This window comes from Oncorhynchus gorbuscha, linkage group LG19 (genome assembly GCF_021184085.1).
Source record: "Oncorhynchus gorbuscha isolate QuinsamMale2020 ecotype Even-year linkage group LG19, OgorEven_v1.0, whole genome shotgun sequence".
In the NCBI taxonomy this organism is placed as follows: Eukaryota; Metazoa; Chordata; class Actinopteri; order Salmoniformes; family Salmonidae; genus Oncorhynchus; species Oncorhynchus gorbuscha.
The window spans coordinates 460,402-476,561 of NC_060191.1; the positions used below are offsets into that span (position 1 = coordinate 460,402).

Sequence of the window (16,160 nt, forward strand, 5' to 3'; positions counted from 1 at the left end):
ATTAATCTTACAGTACAGGCTTGTCCCACCCCTCTGGCCTGATGCTTTCCTCCAGGCTTCCTAAAGGGATATTAATCTTACAGTACAGGCTTGTCCCACCCCTCTGGCCTGATGGTTTCCTCCAGGCTTCCTAAAGGGATATTAATGTTACAGTACAGGCTTGTCCCACCCCTCTGGCCTGATGCTTCCTAAAGGGATATTAATCTTACAGTACAGGCTTGTCTCACCCCTCTGGCCTGATGGTTTCCTCCAGGCTTCCTAAAGGGATATTAATCTTACAGTACAGGCTTGTCCCACCCCTCTGGCCTGATGCTTCCTAAAGGGATATTAATCTTACAGTACAGGCTTGTCTCACCCCTCTGGCCTGATGGTTTCCTCCAGGCTTCCTAAAGGGATATTAATCTTACAGTACAGGCTTGTCCCACCCCTCTGGCCTGATGGTTTCCTCCAGGCTTCCTAAAGGGATATTAATCTTACAGTACAGGCTTGTCTCACCCCTCTGGCCTGATGCTTTCCTCCAGGCCTCCTAAAGGGATATTAATCTTACAGTACAGGCTTGTCCCACCCCTCTGGCCTGATGGTTTCCTCCAGGCTTCCTAAAGGGATATTAATCTTACAGTACAGGCTTGTCCCACCCCTCTGGCCTGATGGTTTCCTCCAGGCTTCCTAAAGGGATATTAATCTTACAGTACAGGCTTGTCCCACCCCTCTGGCCTGATGGTTTCCTCCAGGCTTCCTACAGGGATATTAATCTTACAGTACAGGCTTGTCCCACCCCTCTGGCCTGATGCTTTCCTCCAGGCTTCCTAAAGGGATATTAATCTTACAGTACAGGCTTGTCCCACCCCTCTGGCCTGATGCTTTCCTCCAGGCTTCCTAAAGGGATATTAATCTTACAGTACAGGCTTGTCCCAGGCTTGTCCCCCTCTGGCCTGATGGTTTCCTCCAGGCTTCCTAAAGGGATATTAATCTTACAGTACAGGCTTGTCCCACCCCTCTGGCCTGATGGTTTCCTCCAGGCTTCCTAAAGGGATATTAATCTTACAGTACAGGCTTGTCCCACCCCTCTGGCCTGATGGTTTCCTCCAGGCTTCCTAAAGGGATATTAATCTTACAGTACAGGCTTGTCCCACCTCTCTGGCCTGATGGTTTCCTCCAGGCTTCCTACAGGGATATTAATCTTACAGTACAGGCTTGTCCCACCCCTCTGGCCTGATGGTTTCCTTCAGGCTTCCTACAGGGATATGAATACATGTATTTATTTATTTATTTAACCTTTATTTAACTAGATAAGTCAGTTAAGAATGAATTCTTATTTAAATGAGGGCCAACCGGGGAACAGTGGGTTAACTGCCTTGTTTAGGGGCAGAACGACAGAGTTTTACCTTGTAAGCTCGGGATTCGATTCAGCAACCTTTCGGTTACTGGCCCAATGCTCTAACCACTAGGCTACCTGCTGCCCCACGTTGGAGTACAGGCTTGTCCCACCCTTCTGCTCTGCTGGAAAGTATTATGTTTTGTCCTTATTATATTATCCGAATGTGATCTCCCAAACTTAATGTGATCTCCCAAACTTAATGTGATCTCCCACGCTGTTTAATTGGCTGTACTCATTGTACATTGTAATGTGTAGTAGGTTGTGTGTCTATACTTGTAAGACTGTCTCTCTTATAGGATCCTCAGTACAGGCAGTGTAAGTTGTCATGTTCCCTTTAAGGATCCTCAGTACAGGCAGTGTGTGTGTAAGTTGTCATGTTCCCTTTAAGGATCCTCAGTACAGGCAGTGTGTGTGTAAGTTGTCATGTTCCCTTTAAGGATCCTCAGTACAGGCAGTGTGTGTGTAAGTTGTCATGTTCCCTTTAAGGATCCTCAGTACAGGCAGTGTGTGTGTAAGTTGTCATGTTCCCTTTAAGGATCCTCAGTACAGGCAGGGTGTGTGTAAGTTGTCATGTTCCCTTTAAGGATCCTCAGTACAGGCAGGGTGTGTGTAAGTTGTCATGTTCCCTTTAAGGATCCTCAGTACAGGCAGGGTGTGTGTAAGTTGTCATGTTCCCTTTAAGGATCCTCAGTACAGGCAGGGTGTGTGTAAGTTGTCATGTTCCCTTTAAGGATCCTCAGTACAGGCAGGGTGTGTGTAAGTTGTCATGTTCCCTTTAAGGATCCTCAGTACAGGCAGGGTGTGTGTAAGTTGTCATGTTCCCTTTAAGGATCCTCAGTACAGGCAGGGTGTGTGTAAGTTGTCATGTTCCCTTTAAGGATCCTCAGTACAGGCAGGGTGTGTGTAAGTTGTCATGTTCCCTTTAAGGATCCTCAGTACAGGCAGGGTGTGTGTAAGTTGTCATGTTCCCTTTAAGGATCCTCAGTACAGGCAGGGTGTGTGTAAGTTGTCATGTTCCCTTTAAGGATCCTCAGTACAGGCAGGGTGTGTGTAAGTTGTCATGTTCCCTTTAAGGATCCTCAGTACAGGCAGGGTGTGTGTAAGTTGTCATGTTCCCTTTAAGGATCCTCAGTACAGGCAGGGTGTGTGTAAGTTGTCATGTTCCCTTTAAGGATCCTCAGTACAGGCAGGGTGTGTGTAAGTTGTCATGTTCCCTTTAAGGATCCTCAGTACAGGCAGGGTGTGTGTAAGTTGTCATGTTCCCTTTAAGGATCCTCAGTACAGGCAGGGTGTGTGTAAGTTGTCATGTTCCCTTTAAGGATCCTCAGTACATGCAGGGTGTGTGTAAGTTGTCATGTTCCCTTTAAGGATCCTCAGTACAGGCAGGGTGTGTGTAAGTTGTCATGTTCCCTTTAAGGATCCTCAGTACAGGCAGGGTGTGTGTAAGTTGTCATGTTCCCTTTAAGGATCCTCAGTACAGGCAGGGTGTGTGTAAGTTGTCATGTTCCCTTTAAGGATCCTCAGTACAGGCAGGGTGTGTGTAAGTTGTCATGTTCCCTTTAAGGATCCTCAGTACAGGCAGGGTGTGTGTAAGTTGTCATGTTCCCTTTAAGGATCCTCAGTACAGGCAGGGTGTGTGTAAGTTGTCATGTTCCCTTTAAGGATCCTCAGTACATGCAGCAGGCTTTGACTAACGTCTTGCTCATGGATGCTGTGGTTGGCTGCCTTCAGACCCAGAAGGCCATATTTGCCGCCTCCAAACTGGCTTACTTTGACAGAGTGAAACATGAAGGTATGCATTTTGTTCCAGTTGCACTTTCCATTTGTTTTGTTGCATATAAATCATCTGTAAGCTTTACCATTTGTAAGTTTAATGGTGGGGTTCCGGACTAAAACACAAACTCAATGGAGAATCCTTGAAAATGTATTTAGTCCAGGAGTTTATAGGAAACCTTGGAGTTCAAGGATCAAGTATACAACTAAATCAACAACATCGGATGTGCCTCTGAAGAACAATAGTGTGTGAAATTCATTGTGATTTTCTGTAATCAGGAAAGTGATTCATTTTCTGATATGTCATTTTTTTCTGCTTTCTGTTTTGTCTGTAAGCAGTTCCTGTGATGGTTCCAAAGACAACATTGGAGACGTTGAAACACAAGATCAATCCATCACTAGACCTCCCAGCCCCACAGACTGTACATGTCTTACTCTACACACCAGGTGAGGGGAAACAGACAGCTGACTCTCTGTTACTCTACACACCAGGTGAGGGGAAACAGACAGCTGACTCTCTGTTACTCTACACACCAGGTGAGGGGAAACAGACAGCTGATTCTGTTACTCTACACACCAGGTGAGGGGAAACAGACAGCTGACTCTCTGTTACTCTACACACCAGGTGAGGGGAAACAGACAGCTGATTCTGTTACTCTACACACCAGGTGAGGGGAAACAGACAGCTGACTCTCTATTACTCTACACACCAGGTGAGGGGAAACAGACAGCTGACTCTCTATTACTCTACACACCAGGTGAGGGGAAACAGACAGCTGACTCTGTTACTCTACACACCAGGTGAGGGTAATCAGACAGCTGACTTTCTATTACTCTACACACCAGGTGAGGGGAAACAGACAGCTGACTCTCTATTACTCTACACACCAGGTGAGGGGAAACAGACAGCTGACTCTCTATTACTCTACACACCAGGTGAGGGGAAACAGACAGCTGATTCTGTTACTCTACACACCAGGTGAGGGGAAACAGACAGCTGACTCTCTATTACTCTACACACCAGGTGAGGGGAAACAGACAGCTGACTCTGTTACTCTACACACCAGGTGAGGGTAATCAGACAGCTGACTTTCTATTACTCTACACACCAGGTGAGGGGAAACAGACAGCTGACTTTCTATTACTCTACACACCAGGTGAGGGGAAACAGACAGCTGACTTTCTGTTACTCTACACACCAGGTGAGGGGAAACAGACAGTTGGCTCTCTATTACTCTACACACCAGGTGAGGGGAAACAGACAGCTGACTCTCTATTACTCTACACACCAGGTGAGGGGAAACAGACAGCTGACTCTCTATTACTCTACACACCAGGTGAGGGGAAACAGACAGCTGACTTTCTATCATAGTTTGTCTCTTATCTTCACTCTGATGTATCTTCTTGTAAGATAGAAGCTGTTTACATGTTCTGTAAGGTGCATGTCCTGTAAGGTGCATGTCCTAACATGTCCTGGAAGGTGCATGTCCTGGAAGGTGCATGTCCTGGAAGGTGCATGTCCTGGAAGGTGCATGTCCTAACATGTCCTGTATGGTGCATGTCCTGGAAGGTGCATGTCCTGGAAGGTGCATGTCCTGGAAGGTGCATGTCCTGGAAGGTGCATGTCCTAACATGTCCTGTATGGTGCATGTCCTGTATGGTGCATGTCCTAACATGTCCTGTATGGTGCATGTCCTAACATGTCCTGTATGGTGCATATCCTGTATGGTGCATGTCCTAACATGTCCTGTATGGTGCATGTCCTAACATGTCCTGTATGGTGCATATCCTGTATGGTGCATGTCCTAACATGTCCTGTATGGTGCATATCCTGTATGGTGCATGTCCTAACATGTCCTGTATGGTGCATATCCTGTATGGTGCATGTCCTAACATGTCCTGTATGGTGCATGTCCTAACATGTCCTGTATGGTGCATGTCCTGTATGGTGCATGTCCTAACATGTCCTGTATGGTGCATGTCCTAACATGTCCTGTATGGTGCATATCCTGTATGGTGCATGTCCTAACATGTCCTGTATGGTGCATGTCCTAACATGTCCTGTATGGTGCATATCCTGTATGGTGCATGTCCTAACATGTCCTGTATGGTGCATATCCTGTATGGTGCATGTCCTAACATGTCCTGTATGGTGCATATCCTGTATGGTGCATGTCCTAACATGTCCTGTATGGTGCATGTCCTGGAAGGTGCATGTCCTAACATGTCCTGTATGGTGCATGTCCTGGAAGGTGCATGTCCTAACATGTCCTGTATGGTGCATGTCCTAACATGTCCTGTATGGTGCATATCCTGTATGGTGCATGTCCTAACATGTCCTGTATGGTGCATGTCCTAACATGTCCTGTATGGTGCATGTCCTAACATGTCCTGTATGGTGCATATCCTGTATGGTGCATGTCCTAACATGTCCTGTATGGTGCATGTCCTAACATGTCCTGTATGGTGCATATCCTGTATGGTGCATGTCCTAACATGTCCTGTATGGTGCATATCCTGTATGGTGCATGTCCTAACATGTCCTGTATGGTGCATATCCTGTATGGTGCATGTCCTAACATATCCTGTATGGTGCATGTCCTAACATGTCCTGTATGGTGCATGTCCTAACATGTCCTGTATGGTGCATATCCTGTATGGTGCATGTCCTAACATGTCCTGTATGGTGCATATCCTGTATGGTGCATGTCCTAACATGTCCTGTATGGTGCATGTCCTAACATGTCCTGTATGGTGCATGTCCTGTATGGTGCATGTCCTAACATGTCCTGTATGGTGCATGTCCTAACATGTCCTGTATGGTGCATATCCTGTATGGTGCATGTCCTAACATGTCCTGTATGGTGCATGTCCTAACATGTCCTGTATGGTGCATATCCTGTATGGTGCATGTCCTAACATGTCCTGTATGGTGCATATCCTGTATGGTGCATGTCCTAACATGTCCTGTATGGTGCATATCCTGTATGGTGCATGTCCTAACATGTCCTGTATGGTGCATGTCCTGGAAGGTGCATGTCCTAACATGTCCTGTATGGTGCATGTCCTGGAAGGTGCATGTCCTAACATGTCCTGTATGGTGCATGTCCTAACATGTCCTGTATGGTGCATATCCTGTATGGTGCATGTCCTAACATGTCCTGTATGGTGCATGTCCTAACATGTCCTGTATGGTGCATGTCCTAACATGTCCTGTATGGTGCATATCCTGTATGGTGCATGTCCTAACATGTCCTGTATGGTGCATGTCCTAACATGTCCTGTATGGTGCATATCCTGTATGGTGCATGTCCTAACATGTCCTGTATGGTGCATATCCTGTATGGTGCATGTCCTAACATGTCCTGTATGGTGCATATCCTGTATGGTGCATGTCCTAACATGTCCTGTATGGTGCATGTCCTGGAAGGTGCATGTCCTAACATGTCCTGTATGGTGCATGTCCTGGAAGGTGCATGTCCTAACATGTCCTGTATGGTGCATGTCCTAACATGTCCTGTATGGTGCATATCCTGTATGGTGCATGTCCTAACATGTCCTGTATGGTGCATATCCTGTATGGTGCATGTCCTAACATGTCCTGTATGGTGCATGTCCTGTATGGTGCATGTCCTAACATGTCCTGTATGGTGCATATCCTGTATGGTGCATGTCCTAACATGTCCTGTATGGTGCATGTCCTGTATGGTGCATGTCCTAACATGTCCTGTATGGTGCATGTCCTGGAAGGTGCATGTCCTAACATGTCCTGTATGGTGCATATCCTGTATGGTGCATGTCCTAACATGTCCTGTATGGTGCATGTCCTGTATGGTGCATGTCCTAACATGTCCTGTATGGTGCATATCCTGTATGGTGCATGTCCTAACATGTCCTGTATGGTGCATGTCCTGTATGGTGCATGTCCTAACATGTCCTGTATGGTGCATATCCTGTATGGTGCATGTCCTAACATGTCCTGTATGGTGCATGTCCTGTATGGTGCATGTCCTAACATGTCCTGTATGGTGCATATCCTGTATGGTGCATGTCCTAACATGTCCTGTATGGTGCATGTCCTGGAAGGTGCATGTCCTAACATGTCCTGTATGGTGCATGTCCTAACACATCTGAGTGGAAACCAGAGGAGCTTTGAAGCTGTAATAGTTGGCTGCAAATACACACTAGTGGAAAGCACCCAGACAGGCCTAATCGTTTGTCTACTCTCAGCTGTTTATGTAGATGAGTACATGTATTGTCAAAGTTTGTCTCATTTCTTCACACTTGTCAGGTGTGGTAACTTATGAACTTGTTGTACTGTACAGTGTGAGTCAACAAAACTTAATATATCACTGACCGGCTCAACATTTTTTTATTTTTACATTGGTTAAAAGTAGAGGCTCAGAGCTACAAAATGGTATATCATTCACTGCATTTTTGAGGAACAATGGGAAAGTAATTCTGCAAGTTGATGAACTTGTAAACTCACTTTTGAGAAGGGCGTTTTTAATGTTTTGGAGAGCTCTCCTTTGTCTACACCCATTCAGCATTGTTCACACCCTCTGAAGCCTTAGCACCACCCATATATTTAAGGATTCACATGTGAGGTCATGTGCTAAACAGTGAGTAGTGTAGTAAAGATTAACAGTGGTAGTAGCCAACAACATGGATAAATTCCAGGTAAACAGAAAGTGTCCAGATTAAAAATACTTAATAAATATTAGATGGCGATTACCCAGACACACTTGTCTAAATTGATGGGCCATGTGAAAGAAATGCTATAACCCCCAGCCACGTCCAGTGGTGTAAAAAGGTATTATGGTCATACTAGAGTAAATGTAATGATACCTTAATAGATAATGACAGAAGTAAAAGTAAAAGTCACCCAGTAAAATACTACTTGAGTAAAAGTCTAAAAGTATTTGGTTTAAAAAAATACTTAAGTATCAAAAGTAAATGGAAAAAATGTACTTCAGTATCAAAGATAAAATAAATTATTTATATAAATTCCTTATAGTGAACCAGACGGCCTAATTGTTTTATTTTTATTGCCAGATAGACAGGGGTACACTTCAACACTTCAACACTCCAACACTCCAAGACATAATTCACAAACAAAGCATTTGTGTTTAGTGAGTCCTCCAGATCAGAGGCAGTAGGGATGACCAGGGATGTTCTCTGTTTAGTGAGTCCTCCAGATCAGAGGCAGTAGGGATGACCAGGGATGTTCTCTGTTTAGTGAGTCCCCCAGATCAGAGGCAGTAGGGATGACCAGGGATGTTCTCTGTTTAGTGAGTCCCCCAGATCAGAGGCTGTAGGGATGACCAGGGATGTTCTCTGTTTAGTGAGTCCCCCAGATCAGAGGCAGTAGGGATGACCAGGGATGTTCTCTGTTTAGTGAGTCCCCCAGATCAGAGGCAGTAGGGATGACCAGGGATGTTCTCTGTTTAGTGAGTCCTCCAGATCAGAGGCAGTAGGGATGACCAGGGATGTTCTCTGTTTAGTGAGTCCCCCAGATCAGAGGCAGTAGGGATGACCAGGGATGTTCTCTGTTTAGTGAGTCCTCCAGATCAGAGGCAGTAGGGATGACCAGGGATGTTCTCTGTTTAGTGAGTCCCCCAGATCAGAGGCAGTAGGGATGACCAGGGATGTTCTCTGTTTAGTGAGTCCTCCAGATCAGAGGCTGTAGGGATGACCTGGGATGTTCTCTGTTTAGTGAGTCCTCCAGATCAGAGGCTGTAGGGATGACCAGGGATGTTCTCTGTTTAGTGAGTCCTCCAGATCAGAGGCAGTAGGGATGACCAGGGATGTTCTCTGTTTAGTGAGTCCTCCAGATCAGAGGCAGTAGGGATGACCAGGGATGTTCTCTGTTTAGTGAGTCCCCCAGATCAGAGGCAGTAGGGATGACCAGGGATGTTCTCTGTTTAGTGAGTCCTCCAGATCAGAGTCAGTAGGGATGACCAGGGATGTTCTCTGTTTAGTGAGTCCTCCAGATCAGAGGCAGTAGGGATGACCAGGGATGTTCACTTGATAAGTGTGTGAACGGGACCATTTTCCTGTCAAAATGTAACGAGTACTTTTGGGTGTCCGGGGAAATGTATGGAGTAAAAGGTACATTATTTCCTTTCTGTAGTGAAGTAAAATTTGCCAAAAAAAGAATAGTATGATCTCAAAGGCAGTGAAAAACCCACATATTCTGTTGTAATGCAGAGCTACAGTATATACCGTATCCATATCATCTATATGCCTGTGGGAGTATCCATCGACTGGCTGACCCATGGATTGTGTATTTAACTTTTAGTCTATTTGATTTTGATGTAGACATTCACAGATAAAAGCTGAATTGCTGTGACTGACTACAGTCTCTCTCTCTCTCTGTTTATCCAGGCCAGTTGAGTTACTCTGAGGCAGACGGAGATGGGAACCCCAAGCTGTGGTGTGCCCTCAGTGGTGGGAGGATGGTTGTGTTTGATGCAGCCAGCTGGTCCATGCAGCAGAACAGTGTTCAAGTGGGATCCTCCCAACTGGTATGATGTCTGCAAGCAGCCACACCATTTCCCCTGCGCTCTCCCTGGACTATCACTTGAGCCTTCCTACTAGGCTCTGTTCCAATATCCACATTAGTGTAGCACAACACTTAGAGAGAAGCATTGGATTTGGCCGTACATTCTAAGGGTTCTATGCGAGTGGATATTGGAACATGTCCTTTGTTTCTGTGAAATTGCTTACAGATATCCTTTGGAAAGAAATTGTTATATTGAATTAAGTACACAGTGATCTCTTTCTCTCGCTCTCTAGCTCTCTTTCTCTCTCCCTCTCTCTCTAGCTCTCTTTCACTTGTTCTCTCTCTCTAGCTCTCTTTCACTTGTTCTCTCTCTCTAGCTCTCTTTCACTTGTTCTCTCTCTCTAGCTCTCTTTCACTTGTTCTCTCTCCCTCTCCATCTCTCTTTCTCTCTCCCTCTCTCTCTAGCTCTCTTTCACTTGTTCTCTCTCTAGCTCTCTTTCACTTGTTCTCTCTCTCTAGCTCTCTTTCACTTGTTCTCTCTCTCTAGCTCTCTTTCACTTGTTCTCTCTCTCTAGCTCTCTTTCACTTGTTCTCTCTCTCTAGCTCTCTTTTACTTGTTCTCTCTCTCTCTAGCTCTCTTTCACTTGTTCTCTCTCTCTAGCTCTCTTTCACTTGTTCTCTCTCTCTAGCTCTCTTTCACTTGTTCTCTCTCTCTAGCTCTCTTTCACTTGTTCTCTCTCTCTAGCTCTCTTTCACTTGTTCTCTCTCTCTAGCTCTCTTTCACTTGTTCTCTCTCTCTAGCTCTCTTTCACTTGTTCTCTCTCTCTCTAGCTCTCTTTCACTTGTTCTCTCTCTCTAGCTCTCTTTCACTTGTTCTCTCTCTCTAGCTCTCTTTCACTTGTTCTCTCTCTCTCTAGCTCTCTTTCACTTGTTCTTCTCTCTCTAGCTCTCTTTCACTTGTTCTCTCTCTCTCTCTCCCACCTCTAGTTCTGTTTCACTTGTTTTCTCTCTAGCTCTCTTTCACTTGTTTTCTCTCTCTTTTTCTTCTGTTGATAGTGTTTCCTCCTTTCTGTGGTCTCATGAGGCATGAACAGGAGTGCCTGCCATTCACATAACAGTGGATTAAACCTGGATGTGTATGCGTCCAAAATAGCACCCTATTCCCTATATAGTACACTTCTTTTGATGACAGTCCTATGGGCCTTGGTCAAAAGTAGTGCACTATATAGGGAATAGGTGCCATTTGGGATGCATTTATGTGCTGAATACATGGCTTTATTATGTGCACAGAACTGCATGCTGGGATTGGACCAGGATCAAGTATGGATTGGATCCCAGGATTCCATCATTTACATAATTGACACTCGCAGCATGTCCTGCAATAAGCAGCTGACAGAGCACAGGCATGAGGTTATGGACTTTGCCCTGGAGGAGAGTGACAAGATGAGGTAAAATGTTACACATATAGTACCGTATGTCTGTGTCCCACAGTGCACCCTATTCCCTATATACTGTAGGGCACTCTTTCATGCTACAGTCACTTCACCCTCACAAACTGTTAACCCATGTGTGATGCTCAGGATTCTATGTTGAAGGAAGGATAATGTGTTAGAACTGCCTGTTCAAATGACCAATGCACCTATTGCAGAAAGTAGTTCTTCTAACTGTCCCACCTCAGTATCATAGTGCAAGAATCTTAGAACATGGAGTGTTTTTGATGTCTATTTCCAACCAGCAGATGGCGGCAGTGTACTTAAACTACTTCTTTACTTTGCCTTCAGTGAATCATCAGTAGTTAGACCACAATCAGGCTTCTACATGGTGCTTGTTTTAATCCAACTGTCCCTCTCCTCCCCCCCAGACAGACATACTCCTGTAGTGCCGATGGAACAGTCATCCTGTGGGACCTCTCAACGCTAAAAGTGAAAAAGCAGTTTCAACTGACCTGTGATAGGCTTATGTCCATTCAGCTCTTCAATGGAACACTGTGGTGCTGTAAGTAAACTCACTCAGTCATAGTTATACTCTAACTGTATATTATTATTCTCTTTTTTTATATACTCCTATGTATTAAATACCCTGCCAATGATCAATTAACAAAGTGTGTCAATTGACCACAAGATCACATGCTAACAACAGCAAGCATCTAGACAGAAACCTTTGTTTGTTTGGTTCCCATCTGTTATGTTGACTAGGTGCCAGAGACGGCATCGTTGAACTGAGGAAGAACGGAATCCCACATCGTAAGATGACACTTCCTGAGGATCTACGGAGCATGCCCACTGAGTTCAGCAGCCTCATCCTCTTCTTAGAGGTAGTAGGCCCATGTTCCCTTCATCTGGGAGATTTCACTGAACCAAGATCTTTATCTCATGCGATGCCTTCACCATTGCCTCCCAAGTGGCCTCAATAATCAAGCCAGACACTATGTATTTTTGCAGGCTTCCAACAGTCAGTTTGCTTGTCAATGAGAGTGTCATGAGCTGATGGCTAAACCAGTCCAATGTGTGTTTTCTTTCAGAGGGGCCAGTTGTGGACGAGCTGTTCTGATTCTGACGAGCTCTGTCTCTGGCACTGTAAAGACCTGACCAAGCCTTTCCTGAGGGTGCGGCTACAGAACTGTACAGGGGTCAACTGTATGATCAAGGTTAAGAATCAGGTGACAAAATAATGGTCTCAGTTGGATGTTCACACCTGCTGTTCTTTGCGTGTTTTGCTGGTAACACTTTAATGGAAGGGTACCAACATAATAACCTCTTTAACACGACTATTAACACATACGAAACACATTCATAAGATTCTGGCAACAACCGTCTTTCTCAGGTGTTGCAATTTCTACAAAAGCGTGTAAAGTAGCAGTTAAAATAGTATCGTACTTAGAAATGATACCATACATTCCACCCTACCATCATTATTTTATCTCTCATAGTAATGATCAGAGTGTCCAGAGCGAACTCTTGAGTTTTATTTAGGTAGTGAATGTCACAGTACAACTGCAAATCCTCAACAAGCTTCTCTTCATTGTTTGTCTCCTCCCCCTCCCTCGTCCAGATTTGGGTTGGCTGCAGCGGGCCGAGCCCTGACCAGTGCAGGATGAGTGGGAAGATCTACATAGTGGACACAGAGAGCCACAGTGTAGAGAAGGAGCTGATGGCCCACACAGACAGTGTCCAGGCACTGTGCTCTGCAGAGGGCCGCTATGTACTCAGTGGCTCCGCCTGCCAGGATGGCAAAATCGCCATTTGGAAGGTTGAGTAGAGGACGAGTAGCCTGGTCCAGGATCTGTTTGTGTGGTTTTGACAACTCTTTTAAGTGAATAAAATGTTTGGCACAACAATGACAGGAGTTTCCTAAACAGCAGAAATAGATGTGGGACCAGGTTAGAGGAAGAGCCCTGCAGACCCCGAGGCTATAGCCCCCTCAAACTCAACTCTGGACCTGGAAGCCAGTTCCACTGCTTTGTTCATTGTTCCCCTCTAATCAGGGACTGATTTAGACCTGGGACACCAGGTGGGTGATTCCCCTCTAATCAGGGACTGATTTAGACCTGGGACTCCAGGTGGGTGATTCCCCTCTAATCAGGGACTGATTTAGACCTGGGACACCAGGTGGGTGATTCCCCTCTAATCAGGGACTGATTTAGACCAGGGACTCCAGGTGGGTGATTCCCCTCTAATCAGGGACTGATTTAGACCTGGGACTTCAGGTGGTTGCAATGAATTAGCAGGGTCGTGGGGTCAGAGTTGAATGTCCCTGCTATAGACTATAAATTGTTCTTATTTTCCCTGAACACCTCAGAGAGAAGGTGAGCTTCTAAATGTTTTTTCAAAGCTTTGTTCTAAAATGTGCTTTTCCTGGATTAAAGACTCAAGGTTGCCCATTTTGTTTTTAACACCCTTCCATGTCTGTGTCCCAAATGGCCCCACGCTGCTCCACCTTGTTGTCTGTCCAACCCCACCATGCTGCTCTACCTTGTTGTCTGTCCAACCCCACCATGCTGCTCTACCTTGTTGTCTGTCCAACCCCACCATGCTACTCCACCTTGTTGTCTGTCCAACCCCACCAAGCTGCTCCACCTTGTGGTCTGCCCCCCAACCCCAACACGCTGCTCCACCTTGTGGTCTGCCCCCCAACCCCACCACGCTGCTCCACCTTGTGGTCTGCCCCCAACCCCACCACGCTGCTCCACCTTGTGGTCTGCCCCCCAACCCCACCACGCTGCTCCACCTTGTGGTCTGCCCCCCAACCCCACCACGCTGCTCCACCTTGTGGTCTGCCCCCCAACCCCACCACGCTGCTCCACCTTGTGGGCTGCCCCCAACCCCACCACGCTGCTCCACCTTGTGGGCTGCCCCCAACCCCACCACGCTGCTCCACCTTGTGGTCTGCCCCCCAACCCCCATGCTGCTCCACTTTGTGGTCTGGCCCCCAACCCCACCACGCTGCTCCACCTTGTCGGCTGCCCCCCCCCCCATCCCACCGTACTCAGCAGCACCACCTTGTTTGAAAATGTGAGGACCCGCTATTCCCTATATAGTACACTACTTTTGACCAGGGCCCTATAGAGAATAGGGTGCCATTAGGGACGTAGACAATATACAGTGGACATTGAGACTCAGGGAATGACATGATCATGAAGAACCCTGTCATCCTCTGTTCTCTTTATGTTGGGGTCTGCCTGTATATACTGGATGATGATGATGTAATAGCATTTCTCTGACTGTTTCACAATGTTTTGATTTTTTTTCACTAAAAGTATTCTGTATACACTAAATGTCTTCTTTCAGATTCATATTTCTGCCTCACCCATGTCTTAGCTGTCACATACAATAAAACAATGATTGTACAGTCATTTTGTGTTTATTCCTATGCTCATTCATGCAAGTCAGCCTTTCTTTCATATACATATAACAATTATGCACCCTGGGGACATCCCAAATGGGACCCTATTCCCTATAAAGTGCACTACTTTTGACCAGGGCCCGTAAGGCTATGTGCAAAGTTACTGCACTATTTAGGGAATAGAGTGTCATTTAGTATGCCGACTTGGTCTCGGCTATGGGCCTGGCTTGCTGTGTGTTGTAGTATTATGCAGAGAGCTAATGAAAGGAATGTTTCGGGCTGTGTCTGTTAGACAATGGAAACACAGAGTTCTCTTGCTGTGTCTGTGGGTGGGTGTGAATGACATGTAAATGTGAGTCTATTTAACCACAGAACTCAGTTGTCAATGCTTTTTTTTGCATTGAAAAATAATATTATTTCTAATGTATTTAGCTATTTGTAATATCAATGTTGACATTTTCATGAAACATTTATGAGAAGTGTATTAGTCACTTTATAAGAAAATAAGGTTTTGTGAAGTATTGTCATTCTCATTGATGTAATTGTCATGTGAAAAGCTATTTACAAGTAGAACAAGTTATGATTTATTTATTTTTGCCAGCTGAGATGGTTAGTGAGTCCACTGAACTCCCCGGCCGTTTCTACTGGGTATGGTCACTACACGGTCACTACATGGTCACTACATGGTCACTACACGGTCACTACACAGTCACTACACGGTCACTACATGGACACTACACGTCAGCCATATTGGAACTATTAGGATGCAGCGCTGCTGTGTCAGTGGTTACCGAGAGTAGGGCGCCAGAGCGCGGTGCTGTGGAGAAACAGAAACGGAGAGGGAACCACACACAGACAGACGGTTATTACGGGATTGGAACACATATTTCCAGGATAAGAGACCGGTTAACGGAAATAGTTGAGGTGGATCTTCAATAGTAAAGATATACGTGAGTATAACGTGGCCTTGTACATTTTTGAGTGATGTGGAGGATATTAAATAACTTTAACATTAGCCAGTTAGCATAGTAAGACCCCAGTCATTGACAATGGGTTGCAGTGAGAGTCGGAGCATTCAGTTAGCCTACTTTAATTTGCGTTTTTGGTGGAGGAATCACGGTTTCATTTGATGACGAAAAGGGGAATATATCCTTTATGCAGATGAATATGCATGTTTCTGCAAACAGTGGTGCAGTGTCCGAATCTCTCACGCCTTGGTGCAAGGTTCAGGGAACACAGCATGTCTTATTCAGATAGTCTGCAGCGAGTGGCTACATTTCGAGTGGCAACATTAAGGAAATGATACAATGCTAGTTTAAAACAAAAAAGTGATTACAACATTGTTACAATGTTACAAATTGTAACAACTCTCATGGTTGTTTGGAGAGCTCGCTACATTGTATGTCATTGCATGATATAGTTCTGTAACCGGCTCAGCCCCAGCCATTCTGCATGCTGTTGTTTAAATGACCTGAGTGAGGTTTAACGTTACTTACAGGGGAAGATTAGAGGAGACCCTAGTATCCTCTGTATTTGACACGCTGATGGAATTACACCAGACGAACATACTGTTCCTTATTCCACTTGTCTAATAACAAAACACTGCTAAACTCCATAGGCGATTACAAGGCAACAACTATATTACGATGCAACAAAACCTGT

At 45.4% G+C, this 16,160-nt stretch overlaps 3 protein-coding genes across 3 annotated transcripts in view; all 3 read left to right on the forward strand.

The window, feature by feature from the left end:
* Positions 1 to 13,179, forward strand: part of LOC124005698 (DENN domain-containing protein 3-like) — a 28,832-nt gene extending 15,653 nt beyond the window's left edge. Inside the window, 8 exon segments of the mRNA XM_046315181.1 lie at positions 3,041 to 3,170; positions 3,491 to 3,598; positions 9,539 to 9,678; positions 10,947 to 11,104; positions 11,518 to 11,651; positions 11,852 to 11,970; positions 12,178 to 12,315; positions 12,708 to 13,179. Of these exon segments, the coding sequence (XP_046171137.1) occupies positions 3,041 to 3,170; positions 3,491 to 3,598; positions 9,539 to 9,678; positions 10,947 to 11,104; positions 11,518 to 11,651; positions 11,852 to 11,970; positions 12,178 to 12,315; positions 12,708 to 12,914 (1,134 nt within the window). The 3' untranslated portion in view covers positions 12,915 to 13,179.
* A 52-nt stretch (positions 13,180 to 13,231) lies between these two features.
* Positions 13,232 to 14,508, forward strand: LOC124005705 (vegetative cell wall protein gp1-like). Its single transcript, XM_046315187.1, has 2 exons — positions 13,232 to 13,615; positions 13,759 to 14,508. Exons 1-2 carry the CDS (start codon positions 13,558 to 13,560, stop codon positions 14,169 to 14,171), a joined length of 471 nt encoding a protein of 156 aa, XP_046171143.1. The 5' UTR covers positions 13,232 to 13,557; the 3' UTR covers positions 14,172 to 14,508.
* Positions 14,509 to 15,266: 758 nt separating this feature from the next.
* The window catches only part of LOC124005706 (focal adhesion kinase 1-like), a 36,301-nt gene continuing 35,407 nt past the window's right edge, over positions 15,267 to 16,160 (forward strand). Inside the window, exon 1 of the mRNA XM_046315188.1 lies at positions 15,267 to 15,448. The gene's annotated coding sequence lies outside the window, so the exon portion shown is untranslated. The remainder of the gene's footprint in view (positions 15,449 to 16,160) is intronic.

Coding starts and splice junctions, on each gene's coding strand:
- LOC124005705 (XM_046315187.1), top strand. CDS start 13,558: ATGTCTGTGTCCCAAATGGCCCCACGCTGCTCCACCTTGTTGTCTGTC. Junction 13,616..13,758: donor GTTGTCTGTCCAACCCCACC/ATGCTGCTCTAC, acceptor CCCAACCCCAAC/ACGCTGCTCCACCTTGTGGT.